General features: G+C 48.4%; 2 protein-coding genes across 2 annotated transcripts; one reads left to right on the plus strand and one right to left on the minus strand.

The window, feature by feature from the left end:
• Positions 1 to 381: 381 nt before the first annotated feature.
• LOC127765284 (uncharacterized) lies at positions 382 to 2,934 on the minus strand. The gene has a single exon (XM_052290149.1). The coding sequence runs from the start codon at positions 2,706 to 2,708 to the stop codon at positions 1,257 to 1,259; it is 1,452 nt and encodes a 483-aa protein (XP_052146109.1). The 5' UTR covers positions 2,709 to 2,934; the 3' UTR covers positions 382 to 1,256.
• Positions 2,935 to 9,244: 6,310 nt separating this feature from the next.
• On the plus strand, positions 9,245 to 10,374 carry LOC127767297 (chlorophyll a-b binding protein, chloroplastic). Its single transcript, XM_052292578.1, has 2 exons — positions 9,245 to 9,460; positions 9,544 to 10,374. Exons 1-2 carry the CDS (start codon positions 9,321 to 9,323, stop codon positions 10,193 to 10,195), a joined length of 792 nt encoding a protein of 263 aa, XP_052148538.1. The 5' UTR covers positions 9,245 to 9,320; the 3' UTR covers positions 10,196 to 10,374.
• The last annotated feature ends 5,815 nt before the right edge of the window (positions 10,375 to 16,189 follow it).

The following is a 16,189-nucleotide window of genomic DNA, read 5'->3' on the forward strand; positions in this document are numbered from 1 at the left end:
CCCCCCCCACACCTTAGGGATGGCAATGGATCCCCACTACCCGGTTCTCCGTGGGGAATTTTCCCATTAGGTGGCAGGGATGGTATGAAATAAATTTCCATGGGGAATTAAATGGAGAAAAGGTAGGCTCCGTCGAGTCTGATAGGGGCGGGTATGATTCACCATCCCCCATCCCCGCTACCCATGGTGACCCGCTTAAATAGTACGTGGGCTTTATTTTTTATACATGTGGTCCGACTGTCCCATAAAAAATGGGCCCATTCACTTGAAGTCGTTTGACTTTGACCCAAAATAAAAACGTCTTATAACCTAAAAAGGAGGGAGTACATGATAACATAAGGAAGCTTCAATCTGTGAAGACAGACAATATAGCAGAAGAAATAAAACAAAACATGAGTTGGGACCATAACAAAAGATTTGTCAAATACATGAGATGCACTCAGCTACTCCATAAACTCAACTGAATTGCCAGTAGGCAGTAGCCCTTTCTTAAACTAATTGAATTGATCACATCGAGAACATATATGCATATGGAAAACTTAGAAGAGGGTACACAACGATAAGTTGCTGGGGTTACCAGCGTACAGGTACACAGTCTGGGGATTTTATAATACCAAGATAAAGAAATTTCCTGAAGACATTGACCAAACATTACAACAAGCAGCTTGGACAAAAACTAGCCAACATTTAATCCTGGCTGCAGCCTTCAGGTATGTCAGACAACCTCATCAGGATGAGGCAGGGAAGGCTTTGGATGGATTCTGACAAGGAATGAGTCTCTGAAGATCTCCGGTTCCTCTTCTAGCTTCATCAGCATAAGTGATTTCCACTGTTGCAAAAACGGCAATGCTTTGAAGGCAAGTTGCAGGATATCAGGCAGGATAATGTTCTTGAAGATGAAGTCAGTTGCAGGACATAAGGCAGGATAATGTTCTTGCAGATGAAGTTGTTTCTCGCAAGCCAATTTGACCAAATAACTGCTGCATTTAACTTGGACTCCGCATCTATCTTGAATACAAAAGCACTCTCAATCTGGGCAGATGGAGCCAAAGTAAAGCAGCGTGAAAGGATAGCTTAACATACAGTACATAACAAAAGCCCACTACTAATTTGAGTCCCACGCCTCAGCAAGTTTTGCCATAGTGCGTGTGCTAAATGGTGTTTGATAGGGCTCCGGCTCCCAGATCTGAGTCTAGAGGAGCTTCACGACAGTAGGTAAGAAGATGACGACCACTGTCAAAGCTTTGCAAGAAGTATCAACGATTAAGATACGACAACGGTATTGCCAACAATGGTGTTGCCTTGGGAGGAAGCTCAACAGGCTCCATTACGGTTAGCTCTCCATTCCTCTCAATCAGTTCCGGAACCACAACCTTGGAATCCTGGGCAGCAATGATCTCCCTCAGTTTCGAGTAAGACGCCGGCACATAGTAGAACTCATGGAACATGAGACCTCTCGTCCATTCACGATGATGGCAGTAGGTGATAAGGTGATCGGCGAGGGTGTATGGCCTCACCGGCCAGCGGATCGGCCTCACCCCGTTATGTAACTGGGATTGCGTCGCCGGCTTCTTGAACAAAGAATCGTCGAACGAGTACTCGGTCACCGGGTTGCTGCCAGGCATGGCGAAGTGGATGGTGTTGCCGACGACAATGGAAGGGAGGTTCTTGGATGAGACGGACACGCACCGGTCGTGGCCTAGGAAGAGGGCTTTGTCGCCGCCTAGGCCGGTTACCGGAGTGAGCTTCCCACGGCGGAGGTCCACGGCGAGGAGCGTGAACCCTGTGGCACTATTGTTGGCATTCTTATGCAGAACGACTAGAAGCATGCTGGCCATGGTCTCAACGAGGTAGTAGACACAGTTGCTCGGACGGTCGCTGATCCCGTTTGGCACTTGGGCAATGACGATGGCGGCTGGGCTCGCCGGATTGTTGGTGCCAGGGTACACCTGCACGAGCTGATTGTTGTCCTGTCTCATGCCATAGAGCCGGCCATTGAAGGGCAAGGTGGTGGAGAGATTGAGGTCGGTGTTAACCATGGACCAGCTCTTGCTGCCTGGCTGCGCGGTGATCACCAGCGGCATGTCGGGGAACGTGATCACGACGGCGATGGAGGCCGGGCGGCCAGCAGCGGCGCAGACGAAGGCGTTCATCCATATGAAGGAGTCCATGCTGAAGGATGGGTGAAGGCGGACCACGGTGTGGAAGAAGATGGCGAGGGTTGGGAAGTGGACGGTGACGCGGGTGAAGGGGTGCACGACGCGGATGGCGGCGGTGCGGGTGTCGAGCAGCACGACGAGGCCGTCCGTGAACCCGACGATCCGGTGTCCCCGGACCGCCTCCGGAAGCATGCCGCGCCGGACCTTGCCGGTGGCGGCGTGGAGGTAGGCGATCCAGCCGGCGTCGGCGGGGCGGAGCCCGATGTTCTCGCAGATCGGGATCCAGCCGCGCGGCCGGAAGCGGGGGTCGGCCAGCGTGGGGTCCCGCGGGGTGTCGGTGGACGCGCGCCAGTGGGAGCACACGGCGCGGAACGCCATGTAGTCCTTCACGCCGCCGTCGCCGGCGAGCAGCCGCTCCGCGATGTGGTTGGCGATGTCGCCGTGAAGCGACGTCCAGTCCCGCTCCTCCACCTCCACGACGGCCACCGCCCGCCGCTTCCCGCCGCCGAGGCGACACGCACCCGCCTTGCGCTTGCCTTGTACGTCCATCCCCTCTTCCTCCGCCGTCGTCGCCTCCCTCCCCGCCGGAACAAAACTCCTCCGATTTTATCTAGCCAACTCCTCCGATCCGACACTCAATGCAACTCGATCGATCTCCGAATCCGATTCATAGTACAACAGCGAGTTTGGAGGACGAGGGAAAGCGGGTGGTCGCCGTTCTCGCCGCTCGCCGGGGTCTATCGCAACCGCTGGCCATGGACGGCGGCGTGGTGGGGATTGGAGTGGAGACTGCTGGACTGGTCGGCTCCTCTGGCCTTTAAAGCCGATTCCCCTATGGGCCTAGACTTCATCTTCAGAAATAAGTCTACATTGCCTCCCTCAACTCTTGCCCCGATTGTGTCACCTCCCTCAGCCGCAATACCGTTATAACCCCTCCTCCATCACCACCCAGTCCGGCCACCGAGCACCAACCCAGTCCGAGTCCGGGACTGTTGTTGCTGACGTGGGACGTATCACCTAACGAACCCAAGCTGGCCCCAATGAGCACCAACCCAGTTCGGCCAGCCGCGCCACTGAAGAATCAACCGCCATCTCTGCCGGTCATCGCCGCTGCGTGGTCGTACAGGGCAGCGAGCTCGGCGCCCTCGATGGGAAGCAAGCCGTGCCCCCCTCCCCCGCGGCCGCCGTCGGGTTTAAGCCCAATCCGGATATGGTGACCATTTTTATAGTCCCATATTATACTTTCTCCGTTTCAAAATATTTGACACCGTTGACTTTTTTTTAAAGTATATTTGACCGTTCGTCTTATTCAAATTTTTTTTAAATATGTAAAATTATATGCCTACATAAAAATATATTTAACAATGAATCAAATAATAGGAAAAGAATTAATAATTACTTAAATTTTTTGAATAAGACGAACAGTCAAACATGTTTAAAAAAGTCAACGGCGTCAAACATTTCGAAACGGAGGGAGTATATTTTTAGTTTTGAACTATGAATAAATTTCAAGATATTTGCTTTATTGCACCTTGTTCAGTTAATCCCTCTCACAAAAGAGTTAAGAGATATTTTAAAATAATTTATTCCACACCTATTATAACATGGAATTATGCTCCTCAATCTTTTTCAATCCCACTAGTTTGATTGTTAACCAAACAAGACTTCATAAATATGAACCGTAGGTTATAGGCATAGATTAATCTTAGAAACTAATATAATAAAATTATAAATTTGTTGATATTTTTATATAGAAAATAATTGTTAAAGTTTCCTTTTTAAAACATGTTCTTATCTGAAATAACGAGTATTATTAAGGGAGTAATATTTTTCTGATGGAAATATCTCTACCAAATAATAGCCATTTTAGTGCAAAGAGGCGCTCCTAATTTTAGGAATAGAGTAGCCACAGATGTTGGTCACCTTACTAATCATGAGAAAATTGCAAAATTCTCAAATGATTATTTTGCTGATAATGATCCATATTTGATGCTTTGGTTTCATATTTAACTCCAAAAGACAAATTATTCTGTTCAGAATAAGCATCCACAAAAATCGGCCCCTTACACCATGAAGCCAAGTCAGGCATGGGCTTTGGCCCAGACAAGTCAAGAAAAAGGTCCACTAGTCTCTCTCTGGCCCAAATGAAGAAAATTTGGGTTCCTCTATTTGTCGCCTAGTCTGATTTTCGTCCCTTGACCACAAAATCAGTCCTCCAACTTTCAAAAACCGGACAAACGAGGTCCCTCGGCGGTTTTGGCGGCGGTTTTGGCTGACATGGCGCCTACGTGGCTTGTTTGACTAGGTCTCCGTCCCACGTGGCATTGACGTGGCGCTTACGTGGCAATTCAACCCGAAAAATAAATAAACCTTGTGGGACCCACATGTCAGTTTCACACAGAAATTATAAAAAAGGTGGGGTCCACGTGAGCCCCACATGTCAGTTTCACACCGTCTTTAGGGACATCTGGTGGGCCCCACGCTGACCTTCACGGACAGGCAGCTCCTCGTCATCCAGGACATCGCGGCGGTGCTCTTCCCAGCCACCGAGCGTGTCCTCGGCAGGGCTGACGACCTCGTCCTCCTCATCGAGTCCCTGCCCAGCAAGCTCACGGCGCGATCGAGGGCCTCGAGGCCTTCGTCGCCGGCGCCGTGGGGCACCCGCTGGGGCACAACGGTGGTGGCGGGCGAGCACGGGGGAGCTCCCCATCCCATCCACTGTCTTCCTCTTCGCCTAGCTCGCCCTCCGCTGCTCTGCCCACGGCCGCGCTCGCCCTCCGCTGCTTTGCCCACTGCTGCGCTCGCCCGCCGCCACTCCTCCGCCACGCTCACATAGTATGTGTTAGTGGCTGGTTGCGAAGCAGGTAAATTAGCTAGCTAACAACGCTAATGTGCTAAGCAAGCTAATGAATTAAATATGACTCATGCATGAGTCATGCACGTAATGGCATATATACATGTGAGTGTGCTCGGCCATATACACATGCTTGGCTAATATATACGTCTGCATGTTGTTGGCAGCAAACCAACAAGAAGCTAGCTAGAAGCTATAGCTGGTTGTCTCCATGCATGCATATATATATGCTCGTACGAAGACGCATATGCATGCGGCCGTCTATACCCGACGTATATGCGTATGAGCTACTCCTATGGGCTCGGAAGGAACTCGAGAACTTGGAGGTCGTCACGGCGGACGACGGCGGCGGTGGCGGTGGCAACACCGTTACCGTGCATGGCGACAAGGCTCCCGTTGACGGCAAAGGAGAGGCAGCGAGTCCGGCGAAACGCGCCGACGTATCAGGTGGCCAAGAATGCGGCGTGGTCCGCGTGGAGGATGTACAGCGGGTGGAGACGCCAGCTGCAGAGATCACGAATGCCATGAAGGACACGGAGATCGTGAAGAATGAGGACCAGGAGAGAGGAGGCAGCAAGAGGGAAGAAGAGGAGACCGTCACAATGGCCGGCAAGGGGAGCAGGGAGGAAGCATTGCTGGTTCTCTTCGATACAGCATGGCAACAGGGGAACCTCCTTACCGGCGGGAGCGGCGGGACGGCGGGTGCGCTTGCACTAACTCGTGGCCGCGGCAGGTCAGGGAGGCAGGCGACGCCGCCGGTCGCTGGGCTGCGGCGGCGGATGGAGTCGCGTCGTCGGTAACCGCCGGCGGGTGCGGGCGGCGAAGGACGGTGGAGGAAAAGGGGAGAGAATGACATGTGAGGCCCACGTGGGCCCCACCTTTTTTATAATTTCTGTGTGAAACTGACATGTGGGTCCCATGAGGTTTATTTATTTTTCGAGTTGAATTGCCACGTAAGCGCCACGTCAATGCCACGTCGGACAGAGACTTAGTTAAACAAGCCACGTAGGCGCCACATCAGCCAAAACCACTGAGGGACCTCGTTTGCCCGATTTTCGTAAGTTGGGGGACGGGTCGTACCCGGTTTTGCGGTCAAGGGACGAAAATCGGACTGGACGAGAAATAGAGGGACCCAAAGTGAACTTATTCCAAATTCTGCAGCTTGTTTCAGTAGGAAGGAATAAGTTCACTTTGACTCCCTTACAAGTGACTCGAATCTAATTCATGACCCTAAACCACAAACCAGATATCTAGACCCCCAAACTATTGAAACCGGTGCGATTTAACTCCCTGTGCGGTTTTGGAGGGGCGGTTTTGCTGACATGGCGCTGATGTGGTGGTGTTGACCTAGTACGTGGGGTTGACGTGGCGCTTAGGTGGTATTTGAATAAGAAAACATATATGTGGGACCCGTTTGTCATTCACACACATAAATTTTGTGGGGTCCACTGACATGCGGGCCCCACATGTCATCCTCTCTCTCTCTTCTTCCTCCCCTCTTCCTCCCTTCTCTCTTTCTTTCTCTTTCTCTCCCCTTCGGTGGCGGCCAACGAGAGCGAATGGTAGTGGCGGCACTGCCCCCAATGCAACCGGTGTGGCTCCAGCGATGCCGCCCCTCGTCCTCCTCCTCTCTCCCTTATTTATCTCTTTCTCCCGCCTTTACTTCCCTCAGCGGCGGCGGTGAGCAGTAGCCGGCAGGGGAAAGGAGCCAGGTGGCGACGCAAGGCGTCCAGGCGTCTCCGTTTCTCTAGCAGCGTCACCTCCTCTTCCACCTTCGATATGGCGCCACCACGGCAAGTGAATCTGAGGGGAACGAAAGGGCGAGGCGATCGACCAACGGTGGTGGTGGGCACCCCTAGACCTGGAGCGGCGGCGGCATCGAGCAGCGCGGACACCGAGGTCCACAAGGGGGGTGGCCATGGAGAGTTGTTCGGCCCTCGCCAGCCTGTCGTCGCCACCACTCCAACGCCCGCCCTCAAGCCCGCCGCCGCCACCGTGGCCCTCGCCTGGCACTGCTCCAGTGCCCGCCCATACGCCAGCCACTGTCCACCACCACTGCCACTTCGGCACGCGCCCATTGCCTTCTCAGCCACCCCATCAACGGTGAGGGACTCTCTCTCTCTCTCTCTCTCCTTCTCCCCAATCTCCTTTTCTTGGTCGCAGGGGACTGCGACTGGTGGTGATGGCAGCGGGACGGAGCTCAGCGAGGGTACTCTAGTGAACGCCACTGAGGCAGCCGGCGCCAGCGCCGATAGCCTTGCCGTGTCAAGCTCGAAATGAGAGACAGAGAGAGATGGGTGAAGGAATAAACTGACATGTGGGCCCTACCTGTCAGTGGGTCCCGCAATTTTTTTTGTGTAATTAACAAATTGGTCCCACGTACTTTTTTAATTCTAATGCCACTTAAGCGCCACGTTAACGCCACGTGTAAAAAAGACCCGGTCAATACTGCCATATAGGCGTCACGTCAATAAAACCGCCTAGGGAATCAAATTACACCGGTTTCAATAGTTCGGTGGTCACTTTTAAGGGAGTCAAAGTGAACTTATTCCTTCACGGGATAGGAAGGGCATTGGATGCTGGCCCATGAGCAGAAACAGATCGAGGGAGAGGAGGAGATATCGTGACAGATAAACAGAAGGCAACGGGACAAAGAAAGAAAGAAAAAGGAGAAAGAGAGGAAAAAGAAAAGAACAGGAACTTTTTTTAGAAAAGTCTAAATTTGAAGGATTTGGAATTTTGGACATTTTAAGAATGTTGGGGAAATTTTCTGGATTAGCAATTTTATGAGATTTTAGGAATTGAGCTCCACTTCCAAAAGGCAAATAAAAATCAAATAACTCCAATCAACAAATGATAAAATAAAAGTGTGGCATAATTAATAATTTATTTAGTCAAATTAAACCCTTTTCATTTATGAAATTTTGTTTAAGCTATTTTAGGCGAATAAATATGAATGTAAAATTTTCAAATCAAGCAAATTAGAAAACACGAAAAACGTGATATGACATTGTTCAACAATATGTCATTGAGCTAAGCCTTTTTTTTTTAGAAAAAAAACACTATTATACACATACAATGTTAAGAATTGATTTATCCCATTGGAAGTTTAAAAAATATATCATTTTTTATTTAGCCTCCTTGCACAACTTGGAAGTTTGCGCACAAGTTTCATGTTTTTAGAAAAGTAGTTAAAAATATTTTGTGTTGGATATGAAAGATTATTTGCATTAAAAACAACAATTTGAAAGTATTATGTATAGCATATAATGGATGAATTATATTTGAAAAACAGAATGTAGAAATTTTAAAACCTATACAGAAACTTTTATATTGTGTAAAGATACTACACAAAAGTTTCATAATTTTTTGGAAACTTCTAAATGGATAAACCTATTGTTAACCTTGTACATTTGTAAGGGTATTTTTGGTAATTTTGAAGAAAAAAAATCAGCCTAATGACATATTTTAGAACAATTGATATACTCACTGATATATTATGAAAAAAAGATAATGTCAATAGCAAATAGAAAATCGTTAAACTAGGATAAACTCAATGACATGGAGCAAATTCTCTCAATATATATGACTTAAAATATAGCATGTTTGACAACATGATAAATTACATGAAAAATATTAATTCCAAAAAGAAAAGACCGTATTTGTAACAATTTGTTATTTCTAGCGTCCATTAATAAAAATGTATCATGTCTTAATTGAAAGAGTTTTCATCATGTCTTTCAGTCACCAATTTGTCACTAGTGGGCCCACATCAAACCATAGTTAGTGGCAAGGTAGTCCTACGAAGTAATTAACATATCATTTTGAATGCAAGAAATGCCACCCTTTGGCTATGGCGATAGTCTGATTCATCGTGTTGCAAAAAGAACAAGTAACTTTTTCCAAGTGAATTCACTGATGAACAAGTTAATTTTTATATGCTGAGCTAGCTGTACAATTTTTTGTTTCCGGTAGACCATCAGCACTTCAGCAGCAAGCTACTTCTAGCTAGGTGAGTTGGTTGGTGGGTGCAGATAGTGTTGGATGCAGGAGACGAGATCTTTCCGTCCAGGTGGCATCAGCGAATTGGTGGAGTGGACGGGGAGGAGATTCCGCGCCATACCCATATCCAGTCGCGGGGGCGCGGCGGCCAATTGTGTGGCGCGGACGTGGCGCGCCGCGCGTCCACCAGTCCACCGCTCCGCCACTCGTACGCCGTATAAAGATCTCCCCTCCCGCGCCGCCCATCTCCACCACACACCACAAAAAACCAACCCAACCGCCGCCGCATCGCCCTCGTTAGAACGATGGCCGCGTCGGCGCTGCACCAGACCACCAGCTTCCTCGGCACCGCCCCTCGCCGGGATGAGCTCGTCCGCCGCGTCGGCGACTCCGGTGGCCGCATCACCATGCGCCGCACCGTCAAGAGCGCGCCCCAGAGCATCTGGTACGTAGTGCATGTATATACAAACATAAGTACTGTATATATGTACACTGCAATTGCTAACATACAAGTATATATATGTGCAGGTATGGACCTGACCGTCCCAAGTACCTGGGCCCGTTCTCGGAGCAGACGCCATCGTACCTGACCGGAGAGTTCCCGGGAGACTACGGGTGGGACACGGCGGGGCTATCGGCCGACCCGGAGACGTTCGCGAGGAACAGGGAGCTGGAGGTGATCCACTCGCGGTGGGCGATGCTGGGGGCGCTGGGCTGCGTCTTCCCGGAGATCCTGTCCAAGAACGGGGTGAAGTTCGGGGAGGCGGTGTGGTTCAAGGCCGGCGCGCAGATCTTCTCCGAGGGGGGGCTCGACTACCTGGGGAACCCCAACCTGGTGCACGCGCAGAGCATCCTCGCCATCTGGGCGGTCCAGGTGGTGCTCATGGGATTCGTCGAGGGCTACCGCGTCGGCGGCGGCCCGCTCGGCGAGGGCCTCGACAAGGTGTACCCAGGCGGCGCCTTCGACCCGCTCGGCCTCGCCGACGACCCTGACACCTTCGCCGAGCTCAAGGTGAAGGAGCTCAAGAACGGCCGCCTCGCCATGTTCTCCATGTTCGGCTTCTTCGTCCAGGCCATCGTCACCGGCAAGGGCCCCATCGAGAACCTCTTCGACCACGTCGCCGACCCCGTCGCCAACAACGCCTGGGCATACGCCACCAACTTCGTCCCCGGCAAGTGAGCACAACGACACGATCGAGATGGTGCCAACCAACGTACCATGTGTACACTTGTAGTAGCCACGCACCGACCCTGCAGTTGCAGTTGCAGCAGTGCATGTATGTATGTACCTTAATTGTGTGTGTGTGTGTGTGATCGATCGAGGAGATTTCTAGCTTAATTAATTTCTGTCTGTCATCATCTTTGCTTCTTTGGATCGAGATTTAATGTAAGCCGCAGGCCGCATCCAAGGGATGATCGAATTAATGATGTATCGTTATTATAGGATCTACAACGAAGCCAGCTAAAACGATGCCAATTTGTGCGTCGACCCAATAAATCGGTGCGGGACCCAGTTCACGCGAGCACGCCAGCGTTGCGGGCTTGCGTCTCGCGCTCCCGCGCCCCAGCTGGACCCTGCGAGCGGCTAAGGAAAATGTTCACTCGGGGTCCCTCGTCTTATGGAAAAGTGTTGAGTTTTAGAATCATCGCTAAACCGAAATTCTTCCTCAGTTTCACAATATAAGTCATTTTAGCATTTTCCACATTCATATTGATACTAATGAATCTAGACATATATATCTATCTAGATTCATTAGCATCAATATGAATCTGGAAAATGCTAGAATAACTTACATTGTGAAATGGAGGGAGTAAATCTAGATTCATTAGCATCAATATGAATGTGGGAAATGCTAGAATGACTTACATTGTGAAACGAAGGGAGTAACATATATAACACATCACTAATCTTGCAAAACCAAATCATATTGGATCCTAAGGCAATATCTCTCCTGATTTTGATTGAAGTAACAACTGAGTTAGTATCATGGGTTCCACGTGGACCCCAAATAACAGCAGCCAATCCATCTTCCTCCTCTCTCTTCCCAACGGATGCATGTCCAGGGACATATGCGAGTACTGCGCGTCCGCGGTGGCGATGCCGTCCAGGAAGGCGCTGGTATCGTGTTTGAGGCGGAGCGAGCTCCGTGAGCGGGACCTGGCCTAAGCGTGTTGAAGCGTCACGCTCAAGAGCGGCTTCATCTCGTCATCGTTCTTGTTCCCCACCACGCACCCTCTCATCCTTCTACCCGCAGCAGGCCATTGCTCTCTAGATAAGTCAGCTTCACCTAGCTCTGCAGCTTCAAAACTCCAAACCACATATCTAGTTTGAATCAACACATTCAAAACCTCAGATTCTGAAAATTGCATATCAGGATACATTTGAAACGCTGTGTTGAATTGAAGAACTATATCGATATGAGCAATTTTACCATCTAACATTTGATACCTAGAGGTACGTACCACAAATTTTTGGTACATCGAGATACCTTCTAGTATAAAATTTAGTACCTTGAGGTACTTTGTAGTATAAAATTTAGTACCTCGAGGTTTTAAAACTTTGTATGCAAAATGTGGTACCTCGATGTACCAAATGTTGGATGGTAAAATTACTCTATCGGTATACGTGTGCACATTGCACTACACACTACTCCTCTCACCTCTTGTATTACTACTTCCTGTTTCCCTGCAAGGCGGAGGAGGAAGAGAGACGCGGAGGACACCGTCGCTCACCCACCCATCACTCACCTGCCGCGCGCGTGGCCATGAGGCTCCACGCGCTCTCCGCATGTTCCCTTTTTTCCAACCCCTTTTAATGAGGTTATCTTTAGTCAAGATAAGTGCTAACCAAATGAACACTTCGAGTTTAACTGAAATTTTAAATTCACATCTTCTTGAAAGGGTAACCACTTGTTTCTATTTTCATTGCATCATAAAATGATTTGACTGAAAACAAAATCCCATTTTTTGTGAGTATCCCAACCATTTTGTGTCTCTATGTAGCAATTAGTTGGTAGTACTGTCACGAACCTTATAAGATTTGAATTCAGATCAGACACTTTCCCTCGTGAAATTGCTAAAGTGGTATTGTAAACTTTTTTTCTAATACAAGCTTCTATTTCAGAAAAAAAAGTGTTTTGGGCATTATGTTGTTACATCTTCAGGTGCATCTGGTAGATGTTGGGCTAAATTCTCTCCAATTGGAGCCTGTGTGGCATCCCAGCCAAGGGCTTAATAGGATTAATAGAATACTCATACTAACAAGTTGCAACTTCTTTTCCGGAAGCCGATTTCGAAAGAACTCTGAGATTAAACGTGCTTGGCCTGGAGCAATTTCGGGATAGGTGACCGACCGGGAAATTCTTCCCGGGTGTGCACGAGTGAGGACAAAGTGGGCCTCGGAGAGTGTGGGGCGTCACAGATGGTATCAGAGCCGACCCTTGCAACTATACGTATATATACGCCGAAAATTGTTTGTATATACGTGGTGCTAATAGGGGATGTTCCTGGCCTGGGTTGACCAACGAGGACGTCGGTATCTTAAGGGGGTGAGAATGTGACATCCCGGCCCAGGTCTTAATAGGATTAATAGAATACTCATACCAACAAGTTACAACTTCTTTTTCGGAAGCCGATCTCAAACGAACTCTTAGGTTGCAGCCCAAAAGTCCAATAAATGTGAGGCATTGATTCATGCCTTGATCAATGGTGAAGATTGCCTCATCTTTTGTGATGGGAAGAAAAACCAGCCTCCATTGAAAGAGTAGAGTGTAACAGCAGCGATTGAGGATTGAGAAGAAACTAGCAAAACACAAGAGAGGGAGAAGAGAGTGGAGAAGAAAAGTAGCTGCCAGATGTAAAAGGGCCCGGCCTCGAAGAGTGTGGGGCGTCACACTGTGCTCTTAGCCTATTGCAGCCCAAAAGTCCAATAAATGTGAGCCATTGATTCATGCCTTAATTAATGGTGAAGATTGCATCATCTTTTGTGATGGGAAGAAAAACCAGCCTCCATTGAAAGAGTAGAGTGTAGCAGCAGCCATTGAGGATGAGAAGAAACTAGCAAAACACAAGGGAGGGAGAAGAGAGTGGAGAAGAAGAGTTGTAATTTGTTCGGCTTGGTGGCTCTTACCCAATCTTCATCAAGTCAGGAGGCTCAAACGTGATTGGATTGGCACCAAACTTGGTGAGTTCGTTTCTCACTTTGATCACTTCAATCTGATCAGTTTATGTGAGAATCGGTTGAGAAGAGCACTGGATTTGAGTAGTAGTTTTTCAGCTCGAGTTACTGCAGTTACAGCTTGTGCAACATTTGGTTGAATGTCAGTTTGAGGGGTCAAATGGTGATCGATTGTGCTGTTTTTTTTAGAGTTTGGAAGGGACTCATACACCATCGTTTCTATCAAGTTTCGTACAATTTGCATCTATAGTTTGGGAGATCTTAGCTGAGAACCGAAGAGGACATAATCTACTATTTCTCGCTTGTTTGATGATATACCTCTTGTTAGTTTTGATGGTTGATATTGATGATGTCATGTGTGCAACTTGATGTTATAGCTATTGTTGTGATGTGTCTCTAAATGTTCTAGAGATGACTCCATTTGTATCCATTGTTGATTATAGTGGAAGTTCGGAGTGGAACATTGGTCCCGTGGTTTTTTATTCCTCACACCGAGGATGTTTTTCCACACAAACAACATTTATTGTGTGCATGTGTTTATTGTTGTTCTGTTGCTGGTTTGCTAGTTGAAACTATTCTCAGAGTTCATGGTAAGATGATAGGTTGATTGTGTAAAATATGCTTGCCGGTTGGTGAACTATAGTTTACACGTTCAAATGATTTGGTTCAGCCCCAACAGTAGATGCTGAATTAACTGAGCCTTTTGGGTTCCGAATTAATGGATCAATGTGTAAACACTCTTAGTTGTATCAATGTATTACATTTATTTATTACAAAGATCTATGTATGGATGATGACAATTATGTTTTTTCCTATTATACGCGTATGAACAGTAATGTAAAATATATATGCATTTGCAGTACATACACACCTATAGGGGCATTTAACTATTTGCCACTTTTAGATTTGGCAATTAACTATTTGCCATACCTATCTCAATGATATGTGGCTCCACATATGTCTATGACATGTGGGTTCAATGGCAAATAGTTAATTGCCACGTCTAAAAGTGGCATATAGTTCATTATCTCCACACCTACACCTCACTGACAACGCTGGGAAAAAAATAGGATGATACTACACTACAGTTTGTCACTAATTATGCATTAATTGCTGCCAACAGGAAAAAACTGAATCTTCTTTCTACCCTCACCAAATAATCTTCATCTCTTTTTGTTGGTAACAATTCATCTCCACATTAACTCATACGCTAAGCTGTTTACAGGAGGCGTGGCACAGATTATAGTAGAGAAAATTCGATTTGGTAGACAAACCGTTATTCGCAACACATGTATGATGATGAGCTCACAAGCCGCCCGTCTCCCAGCGGCGTTTATCTTTTCCGTGCTGGTGATCAGCATGACAACATCACTATCTATTTCCTTGATTTTAATCCACTAAAACTAAAAATCGCTATCTATGTTTACCTGATACGGCTAAGCAAAAGAGACAAGTCATGATCTGAAGGATGAAGAAGATATTGGAGTTGACGTGAAGGCCTTTTCGTCTTTTAGTGTTCACATTCTTTTTTGTAACGGGCAAATTAAAGTGACGGGAGCGCTAATACTATCTAAGAGAGTTGTGCTTGTAGCCTGTGGGCTGTGGGTGGAGAATCAAGTTCCGTGTGCTTTTTTTTTTTTACTGGGACGAAATCTACGCTACTAATCGAATTTTAAAGTACACCGAAGGTCCCTCAACTTGTTATCGAGTTACAAAATCATCCCTTAATCGTAAAACCGAAAACAACTCATTTTTCAACTTACAAAACCAATGCAAAATAGATCCCTCAACAGTTTTGACTCTGGTTTTATCCGACGTGGTGGCTGAGCCAGCGTGGGACCCACGTGGACCCCACATCTCAGGATGCCACGTAAGCAGGCGATCCTCTCCCTTCCTCTCCTTTCCTCCTCTCTCTCCTCTCTAGACTCTGAGCAAGCCAACTTCGTCGGCGGCGGCGGTGGCTGCATTGTCAGCGCCGCCTTGCACGACTGCGACCAGTGTAGCGGCGCGGCGCCAGTGCCGGGGACGATGGGCGGGCGTGACGAACGGAGGAGGGCGAGGTTAAGGGTCTTGAAGAGTGCGTGGAACTTCACGTCGGCGGCGCTGTGGTGGGGTCCTTAGCGAGGAGGCGGGCGATGAGGTCTCACGCGTAATCGTCGGCGGGGCCGCATGAGCCGGAGGCGGAGGGGAAGGCGAGAGGGCGGCAGACAATGTTGTGGAGGGTGGCCACCAGTCCACAGCGGCGCGCATGGCGCCGATGGTTACCACTGGTAGAGAAATGCTCTTTACTCCCGGTTTAGAATCCTTTGTAGTCCCGGTTTTCCAACCGGGACAACGAATCCGGGACTAAAGATCGCTATCTTTAGTCCCGGTTCAAATAACTGGGACTAAAGATCGATCTAACACCAACCGGGACTAAAGAGGGCAAGCGACAGTTCCTCGAGATCCTTTTTTTTTATTTTGTTGTTGATTTGCTTAATGGCTAGGGTTAATCCATGTATTTTCTCCCGAATCGAATGGGATGCACATCCCCAAATCAACATCCCAAATATTAAGTTACTTATACACACAAATCAAATACATCACAAACCCTACACACAGATCAAATACATCACAAATCCTAAAAAACTACACACAAATTAAATACATCACAGATTATACAAATTATACATCTCAGATCTATGCGATGCAATGAATCACAAAATCTAAAAAATTATACATCCAGTGAAACACAAATTATATATATATATAAAAAAATAAACGAGCCGGCACCCGGCCGCCGCCCAGCCGCGGTCACCGCTACCGCCCACCGTGCGGCCGCGCCGCCGCCCGTCTCCCCACGCCTGCCGCCCCCCTCCCCGCGCGCGGCCGCGCCGCCGTCGCCGGCCTCCTGCCCGCCGCCGCCTCCCCCTTAGCGGCCGCCCGCCGCCGCCCGCCTCCGGCCGGCTGATGGAAGACGGAGTAGAGGGGAGGATGAGGAAGGAGAGGGGAGGAGAA

The sequence above is a fragment of the Oryza glaberrima genome, chromosome 3 (genome assembly GCF_000147395.1).
Source record: "Oryza glaberrima chromosome 3, OglaRS2, whole genome shotgun sequence".
In the NCBI taxonomy this organism is placed as follows: Eukaryota; Viridiplantae; Streptophyta; class Magnoliopsida; order Poales; family Poaceae; genus Oryza; species Oryza glaberrima.

Bases quoted from the DNA above. Each gene is read 5' to 3' on its own strand.
- LOC127765284 (XM_052290149.1), bottom strand. From the start codon at position 2,708: ATGGACGTACAAGGCAAGCGCAAGGCGGGTGCGTGTCGCCTCGGCGGC.
- LOC127767297 (XM_052292578.1), top strand. From the start codon at position 9,321: ATGGCCGCGTCGGCGCTGCACCAGACCACCAGCTTCCTCGGCACCGCC. The intron at 9,461-9,543 runs GTACGTAGTGCA...ATATATGTGCAG, and splicing joins AGCGCGCCCCAGAGCATCTG to GTATGGACCTGACCGTCCCA.